This window comes from Platalea leucorodia (genome assembly GCF_965183815.1).
Source record: "Platalea leucorodia genome assembly, chromosome: Z".
In the NCBI taxonomy this organism is placed as follows: Eukaryota; Metazoa; Chordata; class Aves; order Pelecaniformes; family Threskiornithidae; genus Platalea; species Platalea leucorodia.
In genome coordinates, this window is record NC_138858.1 from 18,212,255 (window position 1) to 18,231,650 (window position 19,396).

Below are 19,396 nucleotides of genomic sequence, written 5' to 3' on the forward strand. Positions count from 1 at the left end.
TGATGGGCAGTGAAAACAAGATATGACCTTTTGGTCATAAATTAAATGTTTGTATCCACTTCCTAGGCACCTGCTTGTAATCCTCCCTGAGGATTTAATGTATAAATACTTTAAAGTAGCTTTAAAGTGATTCAATAGCCTAAGTCCTATTGATTTTCAATGGGATTTAGGTTTGTAAATCACTTAATCTCCTTTAAAAATGCAACTGTTTGTCATTATGTGGGACAAAATAATCTGAATCAGGTCTCAGATTAAAAACTGAGACTTTCTAAACACAGATCCTTCAGACACAGCAAAGTTATCAGATTTTTTAGCTTTTATATTCACTTTCTCTGAGACTTTTTGTTAATTCTTGCATTGAATCTTTATCTTCTACATTTGCAAACAAGATGAGGAAATTGAAACAGTAATACTTCTGCCTTTGGCGCTTTCCCTCCCTCTCTCCTGTGCTTCAGTTACAAGACATACTTGCAAATGCAGATACACAAAACTCTGGCAGTCTCTTCTGCATACATCAGCATGTCTGTGGCACTAATTCAGGGGTGGAAAACACCATACTTTGGTCTTACAATTTGCCAGAACACTGCTTTGTTTCCTTTTTGAGTTCATAACCTCTTACCAACAGAAAACAGATTGGAGAAAACATTATATTGAGCAGTTCAGTGTTCTGCATAGTGTTCCTTTTGGATTTTACTATTATTGATACATAAGACATTAAAAAAATGTGGTTTAGGACCAACAAAGGTGGCAGGTGCACCACAGCTACGATTTGTGAAATGATTGCTGTGCTCTCTTTGGAAGCAGGACAGCAATTATTTATGCATCTTTAAAGAATTCATCTTTGAGTAATGAGCATGTAAAAAGGATTGGTTTTCTTCTACCTAAAGTGGAAAAAAAAAAAAAATTAATACAGGTTTTCTTCCCACGCTCTTGTACTTGGAAAATTGTTCTGACATGCCTGCCGAAACAAGGGAGGGATACTTGGCTTATACCCTTCTGGTCATGAGTACCATTGATATCTCTGCTAAACACGTGCCCATGCTATGCTGATGAGTTCTGTGCCTTATATTTGAAGAATTCTAAGTCTAATCAAATTATTCTTTGCTATTTTTCACATGTAGAAGAGTCATCAGCTGATTATTATTTTAATTCTGTTGAAATTTATTTAATTAGATTGAGAAGTACATCTCCAGATATCAGAGCTCAAAGTGTCACAGCACTGGTCTCCTACAGATTTGGATGTACAAATGGAAGGAACAGTACTGCACTTTGATATGGTTTTGCAATTGCAAGAATTTTCTGCAAGAATTCCTGTAAAAGGATATATACACACATATGTCTAAAGGGATAAATTACACTCTTGTGCTTTGCTCTCTTGAATTTGTCAAAAGTACAAGCTAAATCCTACTCTCATTTCTGAATCTGTCCAAATCAACTTTTGTGGAATTCCTGTCATTCTAATTGTTGTAAAGAAGTAGAATTAGGTTCACACGATCAGGAGTATATTGCTTAACGAGCAAGTAGTAATAGACTGTGAATAGATTGTTACAAGCCTAAAGAGGTATTTTGGTCCTTGTAGAAGTGTTGTTGTTTAACCCCAGCTGGCAACTGAGCCCCACGCAGCCACTCGCTCACTCCCCTGCATGGGATGGGGGAGAGAATAGGGAGAGTAAAAGTGAGAAAACTCATGGGTTGAGATAAGAACAGTTTAATAATTGTAATAAAATAATAATAATAACAACAACAACAATAATAATAAAAGAATTTACAAAGCAAGTGATGCATGATGCAGTTGCTCACCACCCACCGACCGATGCCCAGCCAGTCCCTGAGCAGCAGCCCCCCCCAGCCAGCTTTCCCTTAGTTCATATACTGGGCATGACGGCATATGGTATTGAATAGCCCTTTGGCCAGTTTGCGTCAGCTGTCCGGGCTGTGCCCCATCCCAGCTTCTTGTGCATCTCCAGCCTTCTCAGTCAGTACAGCATGAGAAGCTGAAAAGTCCTTGACTAGTGTAAGCACCACTTAGCAACATCTAAAATGTCAGTGTGTTATCAACATTATTCTCATCCTAAATCCAAAACACAGCACTATACCAGCTACTAGGAAGAAAATTAACTCTATCTCAGACAAAATCAGGACAAGAAGATAGGAGGATATTAATTATTTTGACTTCATACAGTCCAGCCAAACAAGCTCACAAGTTTTGCTTTATAGTGTAAGCTCTAACATAATTGTTTCCATTTTTCATGTAGAGTTTGAAAAAAATGGGAATGATGTCTAAATACATGTTTCTTTACACCTTCTCTGGTAAAATACTTAAAATGGGAAAATGTTCTTTAATTTTTTTTTCATCTGATATTATTGCACTGGTGGATAGACTGAAAATGTAATTTAGATGCTGGGACACTTGGTATGTAGAATAGTTTCATGCTTCTCTTGTTGTGCCCAAGCCATTCTGTGTCTAATATATATGAGAGTGTGACAACAAGCAAGAGGGAGCAAACCTTTGTCCTGTAGTGCTTGGACTGGGATGATATGACTGGTTCTTCTACTTAATAGTTTTAAAACGCACAAGTGTCCCAGAACAAACCCCAGGACAAGACAGGACAGACAGATGAGTCCTTTGCAGTTTCGCTTCCCACAAACAGGAGTGACACCCTCAAAAAATTTCGGTGCAGAGGTGCCTGCTTTGCAGATCTCTGCTTAGCAGCACTAGACCACCTCAGTGCTTCAGCTTATCAACACAGTATCCTTTCTGAGCTTTCCGTTAAGGAATCTTTATGCAGCGTATTTTGCAGGGGGAACTTTCAAGACCCTAAGTCAGGTGCCAGTAATGAAATAAATAAGAACTCCTAGGATATTTTTTTTTTCCTGGTAGGTTAGCTATGATGGAGAACTTCACAAGCACCCACAGCTGGAGGCTGATTTGACAGCAGTGAGAGAGATCTATGGACCTAATGCAGTATCTCTCAGGTATGTCATTGATTTTTCCATATTGTGGAACCTTTAACATTTTGGGGATTGAGGTCTATGTGGACTTTCCCTCACTGCCAAGGCTCTTCTGGTGATTTCTGCATATTGTGTGGCAAAAGGAAGAAGCACTGCTGGCTAGCAATAATGCTGGTCTTGTTTTTTCTTTTTTTGTGGCTGAGTACTGATACAACTGGCTGTGCTGAGAACAAGCCCTGGAAGCCTGTTCTAAAACGTCATTGTCTTTTGCAGTTCAGTTGGTACTTGATCAGGCTATTCTATTTTGTTGAAAATTACTATTCAGCATTACGCTAAACCCTTGTTAAACTCCTTTCCTATCATATTCTGTCTTTTGCCCTGGAGGTGAACAAGAGGAATGATAAGAGATTTGGTAAATGTTTTCCCTAGGGAAAGATTGAAGGAGTTGGGTTTTGTCTAGTCTGGAAAAAGAGAAGGAGAAGACATAATAACAGTTCTTCTTCAAAAAAGGTGTTTGTAGATAGGAGGAGTGATCAAATATTCTCTATTGTCATCATGAGAGAGACAATGAGAAACTGTGTTAGCAACAAACAAGAATTGGATTAGATTTTAGGAAAGCTTTTTAATTGTGGGAATCTAAAGTATCCTATGCAGGAAAGTGGTCACCTCAGTCAAGAGGTGGCCTGCAAAGTGTAATTACACAAAAATTCCGTTGGGCATATATGACCGTGCATGATTCTGCCATAGGGCACAGCTGTATGATATTTTAAATACACTTCAGGTCTTTTATAACTTCATTTTTCATCTATGCAATCTTAATACTTTCATAAAAATAACAGGTAGGCAAGATGTGACAGACCTGTCAAGATGTATTACAAAGAATATAAAAGTTGTCATACAAACCAAGTAATAAAATACAAAGAAGATAATAACCTTAGGCATACATATATTGCGAGTAACAATTCCCATTAACCTCTAAAAAATAAGCTCTGCTATTTTTGTCTAAGAAGAGAGAGCATGTGTACAATTATGGTGTACTATACCTTTTCAAATTAATTGGAAATTTCGTTACATTTCAAGGACGTGGGGAACTGAAATTGGAATAGTTGTATATGAGCTTAGGAAATGAATGGGATAAATGTTTAGTTGCCAAACTGATAACTATGAAATTGAGAATACCTTCATAATAGGCTCCCTCAAGCACCTAAAATTGAAACGTATATGTAACCTTTCAAAAACTTTAATTCATCTAATTTATTGAATCAGCTGTTTCACTGGAAGCATTGTGATCTCCTTGAGCTCACTGTAGTAGAAATTGGCATCTGTGGCTGCTTTTGGCGTCGGAAAAACTTTAATGCTTCTTCCACTCTGTTGCAGTTGAAGATACTCATAAATTCTTGGAAATGACAAACACAGCATTAAGCATTCAGTTTCATCCTTCTCCTGCAGCTCCACTTCTCTGTGGAGAGAGAAGTGTATCTGACAGTGACACCCACTAAGATGCATATTTCCTAGACAGTTGACCGTCTTTTAGTAGTCTCTTGCTGTCACAGAGTCAACTGTACATATAAAAGTGAAATTCCTATACCTGCATGCTTTTCACCACTGCCCTTTGAAATCTGGCCACCAAAGCCATGAGAAAGGCCTCTGGACCAACTGATCCAAACTCTTCAGTATCTATTTACATCGCTTATGCATTGCTGGACAGATGAGCTCTTGGAGGTCTCCTTCAAAATCAAGATGTGTTCATGGAGCCATTGTGGGCAGGAGATCATAAGCTGCAGGTGCTGGAAGAAAACATGATTTCTTCCCCCCTTTCAGGTTGGGGAGGTAAAACTAGAGTCAGCATCATGTGTCTAAAATCTATTTTCTAGGAGGGTAATGGAATGGAGGCAAAGGGATTTCAGTGAGTATGGAAATTCCACAGTTATAACTTATTTTTATCTTATCCTTTGTTCAACTAATATTTCTGTGTTTCATTAGTTCAACTATGTTTCTGTTTAATTTATAAAATTATGCTTGTTCACAGCCTGAATCTCAGTCATGTGAGTAACACCAGCCTGCCTTCATAAATATTACTTAAGAGTTCATAACAATCTGTTCTTTGGATCTTCTGGAAAATCAATAAAAAAATCTGAGGCCACTGTTGTGTAGGATAGTGGCTAAGCCATTGAGTAGGTGGAGAATTTCAGTTTCAAAGCTAAGTCTTCAGTGAGCTGTAGGAGGTCAGCAAACGCCTGTACATGTAGCTCTGGGTGAGCCGACTCTTGAGCAGCTGTCAGGGTGGCTGGGAAGCCTCCAGGTAACACAGCCCTGGCCAGCTGTTTACCTGCCCTGTGTGTGCCCTGTGTGGCTGCGTCTGATCTAGAGAGAGACTTTGGGTTTGCCCTTACCAGAGAGAACCATTGGGATGCCAAGGTTTGGTGGAAGGGGTGCCCTCCATCAAACTTCATAAGAGGTCAAGGCATTTCCAGTGTGAGCTAGGTCCTACCATGGGCTGAGAGGCCACTTTGGTAGGAGATAGCTGTATTCACAAAAATATTTTTGTATTTTAAAATTACCTTACCAACTTATTTATGGACAACTGCTACTGTGCACTGTCTTAGTCTAGTTTAATAGAAAAGTGTGGAAGTCACTGTGAGAACAAGCATCTAAATGCAGTGTAAAGAAAAAAAACTAGTGACTAGAAGCTAATCTGTGAAAAATTGAGAGTGATTACACTTCTACAGTGTTATCCACTTAAGTAATTTAAAGGAAAAGGAAAGCATTTTTTTGTTTAGGTGTATGAATGAGTATTTTCTAGCCCTGTTTTTCAGAAGTCTTCAAGTATGTTGGGGGAGGGCAGTCAGAATCAGTGAGAAAATAAGAGGCAGAAAAGTCACGCTTCAAATGTAAGCTTTCAGAAACCCCTATGAGCATAAGTTAAATCTGAACCTTGGAGATTCTAGCAATACTACACATAGCAGATAAAATAAGGTAACTATTGCCTTGAGCGCATTACAGGGCAATCTTTATCTTTTGACAAACAAATGCTTGAATGTGTGAAGCAATCCCACAGGTATAATATGCCACCCTCTAGGCTATGTTTTATTTGTCTTCAATGATTTATCTCAAGCCTCTCCGTAGGTTACTGGCTTTTAAACTGAAATACTTTTGACAATTAACTAGGATTTTCTTTTGTCATAAATAGGAGCAGCATGTGACCATTATTGTTTTCTTGATTTATTTGTGCAATAGGTGAGACAAAAATACATAGCAGCAACAGAGAGAGAATTTGAGGGAATTAGTAGAAAAAAAGATTTAGCCTGTTTAAGCAAGATCCACTGAAAGAAAGTTTCAGTGCAGCAGATGGTCACCCACTGGCAATATTGATCCAATCTATGTAAATGTGTATTTTATAACCATTCTGATTTTACAGACAAGATTATCCTTTATAAAATCTTCCCTGTTATAAGTACTCCTGGGCTGAGGAGTATCTTAAAGAGCTCTAATGTAATGTAATTCTTTCCTTTCAGGGAATATGGAGCCATTGATGATGTAGATATTGATCTGCATATTGATGTTAGCTTTCTTGATGTAAGTAATCTAATCACAGAATTACATAATGAACATTAATACCCATTTAATTCTGCTACACATCAGACTCTCTAGACAACCACTGAGACTTTCCTTTTTTGGAGACTCGATCTTCACAAGTGGCTGTCACGTTATTGATTGCTATTCAGTGGAAAGGTTTCCTTTTCCTTTTATGACCACATTGTTAAAACGCTTTGTAGGCTTTTATTTACTGCATGTGTATTTCCTTTCAAACATGCTTTGTGAATGGTAGATGTTTTAACTGATCTAAATGAAATAATACATTTCTTTTTTTGCTATCCTAGACATTAGTTAGGTAAAAGCACTTCATAGAGTCCTGGAGGGAAGACCTTGGCTGGAGCTGTCCTGTGTGCTTCTCAACATCTGCAGCTGATTAGGGAGGGGCTTGAGTGGCAAAGGAGACACAGGACAGTGGCACTGTCAACTGGCAACATGGCTTCTGTAACAGTTATGCTGTCATTAACTCCACACTTCCTCACCTCATCTGTGCAGTAACTTCCTGTCCTCTAGATAGAGAATAAAAATTAGTGCTTTTAGGGGCATCATTAGCTTCTGCACAGATATGTCATATTCTCAGGTCAGCACAGCACATAAGATAGTTGTTCTTGGGCTTTTCTAAAATTTAAGAAAATCTGATCATACCTTGAATTACTTTAATCAGTCTTAAGGAGCAAAAGTTTCCTTTGCCCTGTGTTATGGGATGAGTTTCCTTTCCACCTTTATTTGCTCCTTTGCTTCTCAGCTTTGAAGCAGTATCTCTTGATAGATGGGAATGTGTTTGCCTGCACTGTAGATATAGTATTGTGTATAAAGCTGTTCTCAGTTTAAATGAGCATACTCAACAACTGGAAGCAGTCTAACAGTGCTCGTAGGGGCATCAGCAGGCAATAGTTTGTCCTAAGTCTCAAGTTTAAAGTTGGAGCAGATGTTCCATAATGGAGTAAATGGATGAATGGTGTTTATAACAACCTTAAGGTAGACTGACAAAACGCAGCAGTTCCTCATGACGGCTAATGGTGTCTGTTGTTTTCTTTTTATCTTGAACTAGGAAGAGATTGCTGTGGCTTGGGATGTAATTCGCACAGAGCCTATAATAGTGCGATTGCACTGTTCACTTACACAGTACTTAAATGGTCCAGGTTAGTCACCTCTGTGTTCTTCATGTGCCTTGTATGGTGTCTCAGTCTAAGCCGTATACTAGGTGATACTCATTCACTGCCAAATCTTTGACCCTGCATATTCTTAGATCTACTGCTGAGAGCAGTCCTACTGGGTTGAAATTATGGTTACATATATTTGCATGGCTAGGCCCTCAATAATGACATGGGCATTTAATTTAAACTTTCATAGGTTGATTTTTGGAACTTGTTTTCCTGGTATCCTTTGAAATGCAACTGCTTCCCCTAGGAACCAGGATTAAGGAATAAAGATCTACAGTTTCTAATATGCGATTTCCTGATTTTGGAAATCAGGGATCATCTGTGCACATGAGATCTCACTGATGAGGTATACATACACAGATCTGTGCAGCATATTAATATGCCCCTTTTCACGCACTTTTGAAGAATCGGGCAGTGATAATTATCCTTTCAGCTTCTGATTTCTATATGACTATGAACTCTGTGAATCTTTAGATTTGAATGAGTTGTTAAGTGAGTAAAGCTTCCTCATGAGAGTAAAAATGGTCAGACTTTTGAAGAATCAACTGATTTTGAAGATTTGGAAACATTCATATGCAAGAGTCAACTTCAGATGTATTTTTACAGTGGGAAGTCAGAACTAAGTTGCAATTTGAATCATAACTTGCCCGGCTTTGGAGGCTTCCAGTGCAAGCTGTCAGTTCAGGCTTGTGTCTGTGGGAGAATTCTGCCTCTGGAAAATGAACAGATATTTCCAGTCATAATATGTTTAGCAAAATCTGTCGCAATGAGCTATTTTTATAGGATATGTTGCCTGCCGATGCTAACTATAAGCTATATTCTGTTCATTCAAATAAGCATATCATTACATCAGTCTTTTTTTTTTGCTTGACTTTGGTCTTTTTGTCCATATTTTATTGGTTCAATCTTTTTTGTAAATATGCAGATCTTAAAAAATGTATTTGCCATATTAGGTAGCAGTGTTAGTATTCAGAATATTTCTATCAAAATGTAATTTAAAAAAATAAAAAAGTGCAGCAAATAAGAGAAGGTGAAGCGTGAAGAGCAGCATGCAGTAAGAAATGATCTAGTGAAATGAGAAGTAACAACAAGATATCTTCTGCACTGTTGACAAGGTTAAAATGGGAAGCTTAGTTCCCAGTCCTGCAGTTTACTGATTGTGGGAGTGCCTGAGTACCAGGAAGGGCAAGATCAGGGCCAGAGGCAAGTACTTTGCTGATAGCGGTTTTATGAGCTCAGCTGCTGTTGCAGCCGTGTCCCTTTATATATCAGAAAAGAACAATAAGATGCGCCATCTTTTGTGTTAACAAGACCCTTTCTCTGTTAATTCCTTTTCCCCCTTATATATGTTGTTTTGAAACTACTGGGCCATAACTTTATGGTGCATCATTTTTCTCCTGTAGTACTTTCTGTTGATTGATAAAAGAAACAGAAATGCAGTATACTCCAAAGCACTATGAGGGGTATTTGTACCACCTTGTAGCTGTGTAATAGCCTGATTTTAGATAGTCATTCTTCTCATTAATAACTTGTCTCATTATTGTACTTGTGGGCAGTTTCTCCCACATGCTTTAGAAACCTGTTTTAGATGAGAATGAATCAGCCTTTGGAGGTACCGGGCTGTCTCCTCTGGCTGAGGAGCTTAGACAACAATTATAGTCTAGATGTCAGATTTTAAGATTCCCGGTCTAGGTATGATGATTCTCATTGAAAATATCCCACCCCCACCCCCCACCCCCACCCCCCATGTGATCTAAATTTGACAAGCTAAAGACATTGCTACCCCTAATCAAATCATTCATCCCTTTTGAAAAAATCATCAGTTTATCTTTAAAAAATGAGATCATATTTGAATAATACCATTACAGAAAATGAATTGACAGGGCTTTGAACTAAGTGAAATTGGATGGCCAGGTTAGATGTATTGTATTTTATTTTTAAATTTAATTTATCAAAGCAAAATTAAAGGATAAACTTCGACATTCTGAGAAAAATGTGGCTTTCTGAGTGATCAGAATAATATGGATTTTAAAATACTGATTTACGTTTTCTAATAAAATTTGAACCAACCCCAGATTTTTTGTTTTCATTCATCTTTTATTTTACTGTAGTCATTACCACCTTATGTAATATGAAGGATAAAGTCTATTCATGCTTGTAATATGTGTTGGCTGTTGTCCTGCCTTGAGGACCTGAGGCTCTCTCAAGAAGTGCTGGATTCCATCTGCCACTTCTATCTAGTAAATGTTATTAAAGGATTTTAGTAATACCAGGAGCTAATTTCGAGCCTTCACCCTATACACTTTCAATTTTCTGACAGATTAATATGGATATACCAACATCAGGATGGGTCTTGAGGAAAATTCAGGGTAATCCTTGGCCACTGGAATTCATACATCAGGCACTTAGATGACGATTATGGATCTTGTATTAAAACACCCTCAGAAAGAAAACCCAGATACTAATTAATTCAGTTTATTCCACTCTGGGTTTTCTTCATAGTCACAGGAACTGTAGTGTGTAAAGACTACTTACTTGGAAAAAAGTTTAGGAGATTAGGCAACATGAATTACCAGTCCACATAGATTTAATCTGATGCTGCTCTCTAGCACTTGCATAATACAAAACACAAAGACACATTTTTGTAATTAAAATTAGTGGGAAGAGATACATTGAGGGAATTCAATTTCTAAAATACTCATTTGTACAATTACAAATTATGTTGGCTGATTTTCCAAAGAGGACCATTCATTTCTTAATAAGCTTAGATGACGTGTCCACTTTACCATTGCTTCAATGGCATTGTCTATAGTAAAGGTCCAGATAGAACAGGGTCCTTAAATATGACTTACATTGTCATGAGTTCTTGATTATTGCTGTAAGTTCATATATCAACAATATCTCCTTTTTCTCTAGTGCCAACTGTGGATGTATTTCAGATCTCTACTAAGGAAAGATTTGGGCTGGGACATCAGCTGAAAAAGTAAGTCTAGAAAAGTGTAAATCCCTGGTTTTAGGTAAATATTACACTCTTTTTAGTTCCCGGACTATGTCAAGTAGGGTAAAATTCACAGGTTGTCAGGTTGATTGGATCAAAGTGTTTTGAACTGTTTTTCTTTAAATAAAAAATAACAGGATTTGCCTCTTTAAGTTCAATTTTGGCAGTTGTTGGAGAGAACCTGATTTGTGCTGTCAAAAGACTGTAGATAGGAGTGTTCAATTTCATGTTTCTGCTTAGATGGTGAAGCCTCTGGAGGAGGAATCTTCTTGAGCATCATGCATACCCTAAGGGGGCTATGCTTTCACTGTGGCCTCTAGGATGTACCACAGTAATTAGGCCATCCACTTTTTGAGGACAAGAACGAAAAATAGTTTCATGTGTTCATGGTACAATTCAATGTAATAAAATTTTGCTGAGTCATCTTTTCACATATGCTTGTGTATGTGTAATAAAATGACAAAAATATAGGCTTTAATATCTGACTATTAAAACATTAAGAATCCCTTAAGGAAAAAAAAAATCTTTTGATATTTGGTTTTTAAAGAAATTCCATGGAGCATTTTCATAATCTTACAAATGAAGCAATGCTACTAAAATCTCTATGGTACATGACTTTGAAGAAAAAAAAATAAAAAGCTTCACAGACATGAACAGTCTCTTAAAATGTTTCAGTACTTACACTGTCTCTGATTTGTGCACTGGGTAATTACTAAAGGTTCCCATAAGACATTTTCAAGGACATAGCTGCATAATTCACAGTTGAGCAGAAGTTAGAACACCTGTGATCCGCATGGCCCCTCATGGCTCTGGCAACAGGATATTAATCTTTGAAGGTTCACTAAATTTTCAACAAAGTCCATACCAACTTCCACTTTGACTTTATCACTCAGAGACCCCCATTGCTAGATTAGAGTCACAAAATAATTTGACTTGGAAGGAACTACTGGAGGTCACCTAGTGCAACCTTCTGGTCCAAGTTAACACTAACCTCAAAGTTAGATTAGTTCAGAGTCTCAGGCAGCTGAGTTGTGAAATCTCCGGCCTTTGTGGGCAACCTGTTGTACTTAACCAGTCTTGTTGTGGATGTCTTCTTTTTATAGCCTTTATGTTTTTAGCTTTCCTCACTACAACTTGTGACCGATGCCTTTTCCTGTTCGTTTCTGGGAAGTGACTGGCTCTGTCTTCTCTATAAACCCTCTTTGGGTAGTGTAATGTTCAACATCCCTACTGTCATGTTTGTGCCTTAGGAGAATATGCTCGTACCTGAGCAGTGTGGATGCTGGAGCCTACCTCCGTAGTCACTGGAGAGACAGACGCCTATAGTTGGATGGGATGCCTTTGAATCCGTTTGTCTCTAGATCTCCATGAGAGGCATACCTGCAAAAGTCTTGCAGTGGTAGTTTATGCTGACTGTATTCTCAGTAAGAGTTCTGTGTATATTAGTTTTATGTGGGAAAAAAAAGCATTTTTGAGGAGCCGAGGCACCCAATCATCAGTCCACATATATGGCAGAAAAACTATGCCTGTAGAGTGAGGACATGGCGTCATGTCGCCTACCTAGTGAACAGAGAGACCCTAATATTAAAAGTGAGTATGTCTTGGCTAGGATATGAAAATCTTTTTTTCTTTCTTAATTTGCAGAATCATGCAGACATTTGTTACACAACAGTGGAAGAACAGCAAAGATAAATCTAATTGTACGCACAATAAGAAGGTGTCTGACAAAAAGGTGAAATCCCCTCTGCACATCTTTTCTACATTGCGCAGGTAATAGCAAGGAAAATGAGCTGTTAACACCATATCCTGTTCAAAATCCACAGCAGACTTCACAAGGTGAAATGCTGACTTTTCTCCTTAGAGAAGTGCTCTATTTATATCTTACCTCATAGGTTTCCAGTCCTTGCCTTGCGTGACATCAAAAGTGAACTAAGTACTACTGCAGCTTCTAAGACTATTTGAAGGCAGAGCATTTCAGTGCACTGCTCTCTGAAACAGCCATGTTTCATCTAGAATTGGAAATAATTAATTTTATATTATTGAAGTTGTTGTATTTGTATCTTTATAGCTTGGTAGCATTTGACTGTTACTTGAATAGCAAGAATATAAATATAAGTAATATATGCAAGTAATACATAACATATATATAATATGTATCTATTATATATACAAAAAAAATTTGTGGTTGTCCAGCTGTTCTTTCCACAGCTCTGTGTATTTTTAATTTTTTAAAGCTAGAATGGTCATTAATGAAAGACTGATTTTAAGAGCTGCTGAGCACCCACCCCTTCCACTGTTGAGTACATTAAAGTTCACCACTTCTGAAAGGCAGGGACAGAATTTCAAAGAACAAAGGCATTAAAAACATAAGAAGTAGTTTGTGAATAGTTCATTTGAATTCATTATGACTTCTGCCAGTTACTCATACTCGTAAGTGTATGTAAAATCAGGCTCTGATTTTGCCTCATTCAGGAATGTGACTATTTACTATCGCATGTTTTCCTGCCTATGAAGGTTGACAGATCACTCCTTCTGTGAATTTGAATGGAATGCTTTGAACGTTCCTTCTCTTTGATTTTGCTATTCTAAATTCTGGGTATAAAAAAGGGAGGGAGTACAGTGATCACTCACATTGACGAAGGTAGGAATGTCAAAGATGACAAAAGATGGTCTTTTCAAATGTAGAAGAGGAAGGTGGCGTTTTAAGGAGAAAGCTTACCCATTCCCTACCATGCCACACACCATTGCCTAGCACAGGCTGTTGCTTGGGGTTTGGTTTTATTCAGAGAGGGCATGCAAAAGCCAGACCAACCTTTCTCCTCTTGATTTGGCTGCTGCTGCAGTGCCTGTCCAAAGATGGTTCAGCCCAAATGCAGGGACCCCTCTCTCCCTAGAGCGCCATTCTTACCTCCTGTCTGCAGGAGGGTAGTAGTGAGCCAACTGCAACAGTGAGTCAGCAACCTCCACGTGCATCTTCTCCTGTCACCACTTGCTAACAGGGTGGGGAAACCTGCCAGCCTCTCCCCTTGGGGTTTCACTTCTTTTCTCTTCAATTCAAGCCCCAAAAATACTCCAAAGATTGGGGTTGCTTATAAAACACAGAAAAATGATTCAGCATACCTGTTACATGTTCTTGCTTTGCAAGGACTGGTGAATGTGAACCTTATAGAAATGTGACAGTTCATGTGAATGTTGTTTCATAAAAACCTTTTCTTCTTTATTTTCTGCATTCATAATTTAGGTCCCTCACATTCTCATTTCTAGTGTGACAGAGCTAGAATTTGTCTAAAACAGGAAAGAAGGGGATCAAATTGTCTTCCACAAAGCACCCAGATTATTATGAGGTTTTTAAAAATAATGTTCATTTCAGCTGAATTAAATCTGATTTACTGCCTGCAAGTTTCTCTGCTCATTATATCTTCCATGGGATCTGGACATAGAATTTGTTACGCTGTGTCCAGCAGAAAATAACTTTAGTGGGATCATGCCATGAAGATTACATAGGAAAGAGATTTCGATAAGGAAAATGTGTTATAATCTCATGTGAAATATGTGGTTTTTCATTTCAAAGATAATTTCCTGAATAAATGTTTGTTTAGAGACACAGAGACCTTTACAAAGAGCTGTGAGGATAGAGCTCTAACTTCTACTTAAGTAGTTAGTCATCTTTTTGATCGATGAGCTTGTGTATAAATAGGAGTAAGATGTCTGTTTGGTATTGTAAAATAAGTCCTACATACAGTTGCTCATTTTTTTAATGTTGGGCCGCATTTATCACTAGTGAAACACATAAAGACAGGTAACACTTAAACGTTTTTATATGTGCATGGTCTTGCTTGATTTGCAGAAGATTTTCATTATTCTCCAACTTTATCTTCTCCTTCTTTATTTTTAAGGTCGCCAAGTTATCCTCCACCTGGCTGTGGTAAAAATAAATCAAAACTGAAGTCAGAACAGGATGGCATCTCCAAAACTCATAAGCTACTGAGAAGGACTTGCTCTAGCACAGTGAAGGCGGAGGATATGTGTGCCACAAAATCTCACAGAACCTTTGGCCGCTCGTTGTCAAGTGACCCTAGGGCTGAACAGACAATGGCTGTTAAATCGCACAAACTGTTGAACCGTTCTTGCTCTGCAGCTGTCAAGCAGGAGGAGTGCATCACTTTAAAGCCCCATAAGCTGTTAAGTAGGTCGTGTTCTGGGGACCCTCGATGTGAGCACAACAGCACCTTGAAGCCCCACAAACTTTTAAGCAGGTCCTACTCTAGTAATCTTAGAATGGAAGAATTGGATGGATTGAAGAATCACAAGTTACTCAGCAAGACTTACTCCAATGCCCCTAAATCATCCAAAATGGAGCCTTTCAAGGAGTCCACCATAGCAGAGAGCAGGAGGCTCTCTCTTACCTCAGGGCTTATTGGTATCTTAACACCATCTTCATCATCACCTTCACAAGCTGCTGTGCGTAATAATTTTTTTATTCTGCTCGTTTTCCTCCTATTATTTTCCAAATGTGCTGTTATGCTTGTTATGCAAAGGCATTATTAATACTTAGGACATATGTTAGTGAATATATTAGGTATATTTAACATATTGGAAGACAAGAGCAATGGAGTCAGCTTTTTAAGGAGGATTTAAACAACTGTACATGCGTGTATATTTAAGTTATGAAACCAGAATTTGCTTAGGTCAAGGCAGAGATTTTACATGTCATGTTGAATACAGCTCAGTGTACCTGCTGGCCATGGGAAAAGTTCAGTGATCCACTTCCTTCCCTACCTCCTTTGTTGCTGCAGGAAGAAGGGAGAGTGTGCACTTCTGTGCTACAAAATTGACTTGGTCACACAGGTCTTTTCTCATTTCACTGTTTGCTTTGTGGGGGAAGCAACCGGCCATTGGCTTGCTTGGGTGCCAAGTCACCTCTCCTTCTGGTCTTTGCATCTGTGATTGTCATCATAGTGGAAGGAATGCAGTCACGATTCAGCTCACCTCTTGCACATTTGTGCTTTGTGAAAGGTTTAACCTTCAAATGCGCTGGTGGCAGCTGGAGGTCGGGGAAGGAGTTAGGTCCATGCTGGCCCCCTTTCTTTCCCCAGAGATGATCGATTGGGAAAACAAAGGGTAGCACATATTCTTAAATTTAATAAAGAGTGCTCAAAATTAATTCTCCTGCCTTTGCCTCTTGAAAGGTGGCTTTTATACTTTAGAGGAAAGAGTAGGTCTGTTTGCGCTCTTTCAATGTACTCATCTGTTTTCTGTGTTAGATCTGGGGAGAGGCACTTAGGAGACAGTCCTCTCCACTCCCTTAGCCTGGTGGTACCTTGATGTTCTCAGTGAGAGAAAGCTGATTCTTGCTTGAGATGCCATACATATATTCAAAATAGTGCATTCTGAATAATGAAATTACATTGAGTGTGCTATGTCTCATGGTGAATTAGTTTAATAAGCTGTGAGCTATACTCATCAGGTCTAAAAGCAATGCTACACTATCGTAAAATCATTTATATACATGCTGTGTGGTTGGTTCCTGTAATGTGCACAGCAATATTAATTTAAGGTAAGCCAACAGACTTTTTACTTGTCACAGTTTAGAGATGCATTTTTTTCTGAATCAGCAGAGGATATCTTAACATACCAAGACTTTTCTCTCCTGAAGTTAATAGGAAAAGTCCCATTGATTTTGATAAGATAATGAAGAGCTGACTAAGTGGTTTCATTACTGATGTTATCAGCTGATGTGGAAGACATGCAAGCCCTGCTTGGCAGGCTATAAAAACTACCAGTAATTTATTGCTAGAATGCATTTACTTTGAGGGAAAATCATCACATACATGGTCAGGTGCAGTTTGACTGATGTTAGTGCAAAGGCATCAACAGTCCATTTCATATTTTAAATGCAGGCACCAGATACATGGGTAGCCTGGCTGCCTAACTGCAGTTTGAAGTCAGTGGAATATGGAAGTGATGAATCGGGACCTTAACTTCTCTTCATTTCTCAGCTAAAGTATTTCAGTCTCATATATGAATACAATTAGGAGGATTATTTCTCAGGAGAAAAAAGGGAAAAGTTTCCCGATTAAGCAGTTAGAGAAATGAAAGGAAATAAGCCTATAAACAAAATCAAAAAAAGCTGTAAATGGAGGTGATCTGACTCATATTCAAAACAAGGTTTGATTGAAATAGATGTCAGCCTAGAGGGAATTTTGTACCTTACTGACTCCTGTAACAGAAGTTCCTTCTAATGTATGTTGCTGTGTGTAGAAAGAAAAAGGCAGAAAGAATTTGAGTGGGATCTGAGCACAGAGGTCTGTTAGTGTGGTGCTTACAGAAGTGAGATCTTAGTAAATATAAAAGAAAAAGATTTTCAGAGAAAAAGATGTTCAGCTGGTAGTTACATTAGTCTTTCAAGCCTAAGCAGATAGCCCATATTTAGATAGACAATACACAGTTAAAATTTAATGGAAGTTACCAAATGGCAGTTTATTAGAACGGAGTGAAGGCACTGGTATTTCCATTTGAGATTAAAGTTTTTGGGATGCTGAGATACAAAACCCCATCAGATTTAAGAACTAAAAAGAAATGCTAAAAATCTACCCCACACTCAGCAAACAGTAAAAGGATTGATTATTTGTAATGGCTGGGTTTTGCAAATGAGAGATCTTTTTAGATGCAAATATTGTTTAATTAACATATTTGCACACAAAAAATACAAATGTTTTACCATTTCCTTACAATTAGTCTACCAACACTGAAGTTGCCTCAACTTTTTCCTTGCAGCAAAATTATGGTGCAAAATGCATTCCGGTACGAGACCGTGGATTTCTTGTGCAGGTAGGATGTGATATCTTACCCATTTATGAAACACTGTGGAGCATGAGCTGACTGTTAATTATTTTTAAGCAGATGTTGTTATTCTCATTTTCATTGTTCTCAGACTATTGAATTTGCTGAGCAGCGCATACCAGTATTGAATGAATACTGTGTAGTTTGCGATGAACCCCATGTGTTCCAGAATGGCCCTATGCTGAGGGTAAGTGGTGTGCTTGCTGGGAAAAACAATGCATTTTATAATGCCTTAAACAGCAATGGACCATACAAACCTGTTACAAAACTATTGAATGTTATCAGATGCATTTTATCCTAATATCCTTTTAAGATGCAAAAATGTAATGCATATTAACTAGATTTTGCTGTAAATTTGAAAAAAAATGTATTGCAAGAAAGAGAGATGGAAATCAGGCTTGTATAATATCATAGAAACATAAAGGGGGTATGTATTTCACTGAACACTATTGTGCTACAGTAGTCACAATGAGATAAGATAGAGGAAGTGCATTAGAGTGCTTTCCTGGTCCCCTGGCATTATTTTAAAAGCTTAGGGTCACCTCAACCCTTGAGCTCTTATCAAGCCATGACCAGGGTACAGAGATACACTGGTGTTAATGCCACAGGGCTGTGAAGTTCTGACCCTCTTTTGCTCATGGGCTGCTGGAATGAGCCATCGTCCATAAAGTGATAAAAAAGACAGTAGAACGTGATGCTCTGTGAAGTGTCTGATCTAGCAGTGACCTAATCCAGGGGCACTGTTGTGGTTCAGTATGCCCAATGTCTGGCCAGTTAGGCAACTCTTCCTTCCTTTCATTCCTGTATAACTGGGAACCAGCAATTTTGCGTGCTGAACATTGTACCCTCTCATGCTGTTGATGAATACACACAGTGAAACAGAGTAAGATTAGTCATAAGAGATACACTCTGCCTGGAGCTACTGGATCAGTGCAGCTTAGTGAAAGAGTATATTAGGAGAATAAAATTCATACCTTTAGGACTGATCTTGCAGTTTAGAGTCCTCCTTGTTTCACCTGTCCTGAATCCTATGGAAACCTGAGTAACCTTAAAAAATTAAAGCCATGGAAAACTGTTTAATACCAGTGTGTGAATGGTCTGACACCTGCCAATTTCTCCACAGTGTGGTGAGCAACTTCACATAAGTCAAAGCAGACATCTAAATTCAGGAAGGTCATTGCTTACACGTTAGCAGAAGTCACCTCAGCGTCATCGCCCATGACACTCAGTGGCACCACAGTCAGGCATTCTGCCTGCAGGCAGGGTGTGCAAATAGGCTGCTAATAGGATTTGCAAAAGCATCTACATATTCAGTTAACACCATTTTAAATCATGATTAAACCTCTGTACTTTTGAAAATCCTATCACGTGTTTTTTTGCCTCTTCAAGCTCATATCTACCTTTTAAAAACATGGTCTTCTGCCAGATTTCTCAGCAACCAAACCCTGATTAGAAGCCTGTAGAGAAGGCATCAGTTCCTTGTTGTTCATCTTTGAATGCACTGCTATGCATATTACCTGTGACAGGATGAGATAAGACAAAGTGAGTAATGTTTGGATAGTGAGTAAAGTTTGGATAATATAATTGTTTAAATTATTGGGTTTTATCTATTGTCCATAGGACAAAGCAAACAGTAGGATTTATTCCTGTTCACATGATGAACTATTAAAAGAAAACAGAATGGAAATTTATCTGCTCTAAATAAAAAAAATCTTAATTCTTCTTGCTTTCCCACCTTAGAGATTAAAATCCCTCAGAATTACTTTTCTCTGTCTTCAGCTTAAAGAGGAGTAATTTTAGCTATCTCTTTGAGAGTTTGTCAGCGCTTCAAAACAGAGAAAAGTGC

General features: G+C 38.3%; 1 protein-coding gene across 1 annotated transcript in view; it reads left to right on the plus strand.

Annotated features, from left to right (window-relative positions):
• The window catches only part of PARP8 (poly(ADP-ribose) polymerase family member 8), a 117,739-nt gene that overhangs the window by 66,010 nt on the left and 32,333 nt on the right, over positions 1–19,396 (plus strand). The window contains exons 7-14 of the mRNA XM_082335417.1: positions 2,882–2,976; positions 6,468–6,528; positions 7,598–7,688; positions 10,626–10,692; positions 12,352–12,477; positions 14,604–15,168; positions 17,485–17,538; positions 17,642–17,737. Of these exons, the coding sequence (XP_082191543.1) occupies positions 2,882–2,976; positions 6,468–6,528; positions 7,598–7,688; positions 10,626–10,692; positions 12,352–12,477; positions 14,604–15,168; positions 17,485–17,538; positions 17,642–17,737 (1,155 nt within the window). The remainder of the gene's footprint in view (positions 1–2,881; positions 2,977–6,467; positions 6,529–7,597; positions 7,689–10,625; positions 10,693–12,351; positions 12,478–14,603; positions 15,169–17,484; positions 17,539–17,641; positions 17,738–19,396) is intronic.